Source organism: Mus caroli, unplaced genomic scaffold, assembly GCF_978045245.1.
Source record: "Mus caroli unplaced genomic scaffold, Mus_caroli_1 scaffold_10, whole genome shotgun sequence".
Taxonomy (NCBI): Eukaryota; Metazoa; Chordata; class Mammalia; order Rodentia; family Muridae; genus Mus; species Mus caroli.
In genome coordinates this window covers 6097869-6104354 of record NW_028227265.1, presented here as the reverse complement: position 1 = coordinate 6104354, position 6486 = coordinate 6097869, and the positions used below count along the sequence as shown (strand labels likewise).

At 50.9% G+C, this 6486-nt stretch overlaps 1 protein-coding gene across 1 annotated transcript in view; it reads left to right on the top strand.

Annotated features, from left to right (window-relative positions):
• Nucleotides 1-1404: 1404 nt before the first annotated feature.
• The window catches only part of Spire2 (spire type actin nucleation factor 2), a 38273-nt gene continuing 33191 nt past the window's right edge, over nt 1405-6486 (top strand). Inside the window, exon 1 of the mRNA XM_021170336.2 lies at nt 1405-1764. Coding sequence (XP_021025995.1) covers nt 1509-1764 — 256 coding nt within the window. The 5' untranslated portion in view covers nt 1405-1508. The remainder of the gene's footprint in view (nt 1765-6486) is intronic.

The window sequence follows — 6486 nt, the reverse complement described above, 5'->3', positions numbered from 1 at the left end:
TCCATGTGGCCATAGCCAGCCTCTACTTCTCTACTCTCTCCCTCTCTCTGCCTTTCTACCATAAACACCTTAAAACGATAAAAAGAAAGAAAGAAAGAGAAGAAAAGAAAAAAGAGAAAAAAAGGGAAAGGAAAAGAAAAGAAAAAGAAACACAGAAACCATTCTATGAGCCGGCCAACCAGAAACAGCCCGGCCTCATCAGTGGGCGCTGTCAGCACACACTTGGTATTGTGTGAGTCAGACTTTCCTTAAACTACTTGGATACAGGCTCTCATTCCTAACATAAGCAAGGAATGAGTTTCTTTGTGGGAGGTTCCTACTGTTCCTTCCCTACTGAGGTAGCCTGTGAAGTTTCTGAGGATTAGGGAAGAAGAGCCCAGAGTTCCAGGTTGTCTGCACACTGTATCCTGAGCAGAGGGAACCTTCTCTTTCATTTCCTCTTCTCCAGTGTCCTTTGGTTCTGCTTAAATCTGTTGTGTCTCATAAGCTTGTGAACTGGTTGAAGGATGTCACACTCGCCCAGATTATAAACACTTTCAGGCAAAATTCATTTGTATCGTTTCTTTCCAATTGAAGACGAAGAATCCAGAGGAGATTGTCAGCCACCCCTACACCAAGTCTCTCTCTTACAATTATGTCCCAGCCTTGTGCTTCCTAGGTGATAGTTCTACCGCGAAGCAAAGCCTGAGACCAACTGCCTTGTTATCATTTATTCTCCCAGCTGTGTCTTCTTGCTCTGTTCTTCTCAACCGTCGTAAAGATGGCTGAATTCAACTACTTTCAACAAAGCTGTGTGCTGTGCTTAGCTTGCTACCACTTTTGATGTGCCTTGGAATGAAGGCAACACACTCTGAGAATGAGGTGGTGTGTCAGCTAGGTCACATTGTCACTAAGACACTAAGGGTTTGAAGCTGGTCCTTTCGAGCAGAAAAAAAAAAAGGACCATTTATGAAGTACTTCATCCCTGAAGGCTTGCATCATCTTTGAGCCAATCACACTATAGTGACCTCCTAAGGTCCAGGCCTTCCACAAAGACCATCACAGGCACTGTCTGCTTTAAAGAGCCAGAGCCAAGGGAGCGCGTGTACGTGCGCCTCTGTGTGTGTGTGTGTGTGTGTGTGTATGTGTGTTCGTGTGTTCATGTTCAAGGTTCCCACCCCATTTCAGTCAGCTTTCCTCCTTGCACCCCCAACCGGTTTCTAACAAACCTCCCTAGTCCTCTCTTGTTCTGCACCTTCCCTCTCCGGCTGCCCCTCCTAGCTCTGCCCCTCCCCCTGGCTCGCCACTCCCTACCGGTCTTCCCCTCCCTACCCGCCCGGCCTCGTCTCTTTGACCATTAGCCTCCTCCTCCTCCATCAGCCCCCGCCCTCACCTGCATCTGCCCGCGAGGGGCGGGGCCGGAATGACAAAGCACACGGGCGGCGCGGGACCCGCCCCCTCGCTCCGCGGTGCGTCGCCCCGCTGTTATGGAGACCCGCCGCGCGCGCGGGCGGCGATGATGGGCGGCCATGGCCCGGGCGGGCGGCGGCGGCGCAGCAGCTCCGGAACGCGCGGGGGGCGCGGCGCGGCCCGAGCCGTGGGAGCTGTCCCTGGAGGAAGTGCTGAAGGTGTACGAGCAGCCCATCAACGAGGAGCAGGCCTGGGCGGTGTGCTTCCAGGGCTGCCGCGGGCTGCGGGGCGAGCCGGGCGGCGTGCGGCGCATCCGGGACACGGCAGACATCCTCCTGCGTAGGGACGGTTCGGTTGGCGCGCGGCTGGAGCCCGGTAAGGCGCACCGGAGTGGGTGGGGGTGTGGCCGGCGCGGCGGGCGAGCTGGCGGCCGCTGAGGGCACCCGGGTGCCTAGTGACGGGGCCTCGACCTTTCTCACACCAGCGCCCAGATAGCGCTCTGCCGGACCGGGAAGGCCCCACCCTGCCCTCTGGATCTGGGACTCCTTGTCTTCCTTTCGACTTAAGAGAACCCCACTATCACACACACACACACACACACACACACACACACACACACACACACCTACGCAGTCTGGGATAACCCTACCAACAGCCCATCGTTCTGATGTGAAGCAGCCGGTTGGCAGCTTGCGCCCAGGGAGCGCTTTCCCCAGGGGAGAGTGGCTTTGGTTAAAAGCTGGAGTATCTTTTACGGTCAAATCCTGAATTTCGGAAGCCTCTCCTTTAGCCAGTTCCCTTCAAGATGGGTTTGGGGGAGTCTGCAGTCCTCTGGCCTTGCTCTAGCAGGGCCTGTCTGTGGGTGTTCCCCTGAAACTGGTACTCTCTCCTCTGGCGACACTGCAGACCTTGAGGTTACTTAGAGACCTGTGCCTTTTTCTAGGGGTAGGGAGAGCAGGAGTAATGTGCCTTGTTCTGAGTCTGTACTGAATTAATACCAATTTCCTGAGTTTAATTGTAAATGTAAGCAGAGTGTATAATCTGTGATTTTAAAAACAAAAAACTTAAACAGTGAGAACCAACAATTGAGCGTTTGAAAGATTATTGAAGTCTATTCAGAGCGTTGAGTTCAGGCTGCTATCTACTGTTCCGCCTCACTTTCCCCCCTGGAGAACTGTAGTTCTAGTATGGGGCATACAGTGATAGTACCCCAAAAGTTGATACCCGGTAGGGAGCACAAAGGCAGGCTGTGTGTTTGCTGAGGGAAGGCTGGCTTCCCTCCAACCCCGAGAGCTGTGGGCTTGCAGAAATTCTCTCAGGCAGGCATCTGCGGGGGACTAGGAATGATAAGCAAGGCCAAAGAGAAGCAATGGACAACAGCTGCCTCTGGAGCAGGAAGGGCCCATTGTGCGCACAGAGGAGCCGCCACCCCGGCTTTCCCAGGCTTCTCAGCCTATACCCCCACTTCCTCCCTCCCTCCACACCCCTGCCTGACACTTCCAAGCTGTTAAATTTTGCACAAAAGCCCCGATATATTGCATAGGAAAATAATAAACATAACACCCAGGTAGGCTGAGGTTTAACCTTGGCCAGTGCGCTCAGAAAGTGGCATGATTTGCATAAACCCTGCTGGGCTCCCTCTTCCAAGGCTGGCCTGAAGGGGCAGGTGCACTGCCGCCGTCAACTCTTCACAGCCTTACCACTCACTTAACACTCTGTGGCTATTCCTGGGCCCACCCCATTGCTTACCATAGAGAATATAAGCCGGGATCTGGCTCCCAGCACTGCAGAGCAACACAGGATTGCAGGCAGCCTGCTTGGTCTGGCCTGTGATGTTTGAGACAAGGAAACTGAGGCTTAGGGTTGTAAGTGGCTTGCCACTGTAACAGGAGTGGGCTGCCCTGTGAGCAAACCCAGCTTAGCTCCCTGCTGGGTTTCTCCCTAACATCAAAAAGGACACTCAACAGCCTAGCTCTCCACCCACTAGAGTTGTACTGCCTTTTTGTTCTCAGACCAGTAGCACTTCCTGCTGGGTCAAAGTTCAGAGAAAGCACTCTATGTTGACCTTTGGGGAGAGGAACCTGTCTGAGGCAGGCACCAACTTCACTTTCTATCCAGTGTTATCTTTGACGTCTGTTGGTGAACATACCCCATGAAGGCATATGAGGGTTTTAACTTGTTTTGGGGTTTGGTTGATTGGTTGGTTGGATGGTTGGTTGGTTGGTTTAGGACAGGATCTTGCTATGTTGTTTGGGCTGATATTGAACCCTTGAAGTCAAGCCCTAGATGCTGGGACTATAGGAACTTGCTGGCTCTTGAAGTTTGTTTTTGTTTTTGTTTTTTTAAATGTATTTAGCTGGAGCGAGCGGGGCTGGAGAGATGGCTCAGCGGTTAAGAGCACTGACTGCTTTTCCAGAGGTCCTGAGTTCAAATTCCAGCAATCACATGGTGGCTCACAACCATCTGTAATGGGATCTGATGCCCTCTTCTGGTGTGTCTGAAGACAGCTACAGTGTACTCACACATATTAAATAAATAGATAGATAGATAGATAGATAGATAGATAAATCTTTAAAAATTCTATTTACCAGAGCAGTCTCTGAGCTTCATAAATCCACTGAAACTTTAAGGTAGCCACTCCCTGAAAGCAGCTAGCCCAGTGTCTTTCTGGACTTGAGGTACTAGTGAATTCCCTGTGTAGTTTATTCCTGAAGAAGCTGTTTCTGATGCCAGTAGAGCGTCTGAATCGCTGCTGTGTGGGATGTTGGACACCCAGGTCAATCTGTGAGCCACGCTGGTCTGATTCTCCACCCTCCACTTGACACAGAGCCTCTCACTAATCTCGAAGCTCACCATTTTGACTTGACGAGCAGCTGCTTGGTGTGCCACTATCTCCAGTCCCCAGCACTAGGGCTGTAGGACCCTGTGGCTAACTTCCGCTTTTACACGGGTGCTGCGGATCCAAATTCAGTTCTTCATGCGGCAGGTACCTTATCCCCTGAGCCATCTCCCCAGCCTCCTGATTTTGTTTCTTTGACACAGCATTTCATGTAGCCCAGGCTGTCTTGAATTGTAGCTCAGGATGGCTTTAAACTCATGAAGATCCACCTTTGTGTCCTGAATATTGAAATTTCAGACATGAGCTACCTTGCCTGGCAGTCTCCTAATCTTAAATTGGAAGATGTCTCCATAGTCACTCCTAAGGGTGTGTGTGTGTGTTTGTGTGTGTACACATACATGAGTGCAGGAGGAGTCTGCAGAATTCAGAGGTATTGGATACCCCCTGCATCCAGAGTTACAGGAGGTTGTAAGCTACCTAATGTGGGTGTTAGGAATTAGACTCAGGTCTTCTGGAAGAAGAATAGATGCTTCTAACCACTAGGCCACTTCTCCAGTGTGAAGGGTGAGCAAGTTAACATGGAGAGGTACTAAAGCTATGTTGCAGAAAGGGTGACATTATTTTAATACATATTATTAAAGTATATGTATATATGTATGTATGTGTGTGTATGTGTGTGTATGTATGTGTGTGTATGTGTGTGTATGTATGTGTGTGTGTATGTGTGTGTGTATGTATGTGTGTGTGTATGTATGTGTGTGTGTATGTATGTGTGTGTGTATGTGTGTGTGTATGTATGTGTGTGTGTATGTATGTGTGTGTATGTATGTGTGTGTGTGTGTATGTGTGTGTGTGTGTGTGTGTGTGTGTGTGTGTGTGTATTATACATTGGTGTTTCGAGGCAGGGTTTCTCTGTATAGCCCTGGCTGTCCTAGAACTCACTCTGTATATCAGGCTTGTCTTGCACTCCTAGCGACCTGCCTGCCTCTGCTACCCGAGTGCCGGGATTAAAGGCATGTGCCATCACTACCTGCTATATTTTCACTCTTATTGCCCAACAATGCTAAAGACTAGGTGCTTGCACGTCACAGAAAAGTGGTGGGGATCGGTTAGAATGAGGCTGTGTGTGCTCACTGTGTGTCCATAAGGAGGCCAGCGCTCTGGGGTCCTCTCCCTCCACCTCAGTTGTGTTCCTTGTTACTGTAATGAGTGTGTAAACGGCCACCTGTCTCACTTGGGTGCTCACTTGCCTATCTCCCAGCCCAGTGCCCCCTCTTTGAGATAAAGTAGATCTTTGGCTACTAAGAAATGTCACTGGACCTCTGGAGTTGGAGCCCTTGAGCTTCATCAGAGACCAGGGGCTGCCTGTTCCCTGGCTTTTCTTCTTAAGATTTATGTATTTTTATGTATGTGAGGACACTGTAGCTGTCTTCATACACACTGGAAGAAGGCATTGGGTCCCATTACAGATGGTTGTGAGCCACCATGTGGTTGCTGGAAATTGAACTCAGCACCTCTGGAAGAACAGTCAGTGCTCTTAACCACTTAGCCATCTCGTATTACATGTGGCCCTGTCCAAGGACAGTGCTCTCCCAATCATCACGAGGGAACCCAACACTGATTAGGAGGGGGGAATTTGTCCCTCCTGAGGCTCCTGGGTGCCAGACTATTTGTAGTTGAAACATGTTTGTTTGTTGAGCCAGGTCCTTCCCATGCGGCTCCTGCTCATGTTTCTGGAGTCCTGGTCACAGCTGTGTTGCCCACCTCATGACTGCAGGGCACCCAGAGCTGTAAATCCTGTGCCCCATGAAGGTCACTCAGCTAAGTCGTGGTGGGCTAACGTTGGGCCACCTTGGATGGGTGCATGTTGGATCAGAGCATGTTCCGAGATTCTCCTGAGGCAAGGACCCAACAGGGTTGGGCTTACTCTTCCTACCAAAGCATCCTCTTGAGATCCCCACTCTCCACATGAAGAAACGGAAGATCACAGAGGAGAGGCAGGTGCCCAGAGTCAACAAGAGGGGCATGGCATGGCACCTGCCTCAGAGCCAGCCTTTGTGTGTCTGTGGCCTTAGAGCACGCCACCAAAAGGGAGCCCTGGCCTGAGGCACAGCAGCAGGTGTCCATGCCACACCCCTGTGCACCTTGGCCACATTCAGTGTGGGATACAATATCCAGGGTCCATGCAAATGAACCCTTGGCACAAATGCAGGCTGTAGCCTGAGGAATGCAGTTCTGCAAAGTGCCTCTACTGTACT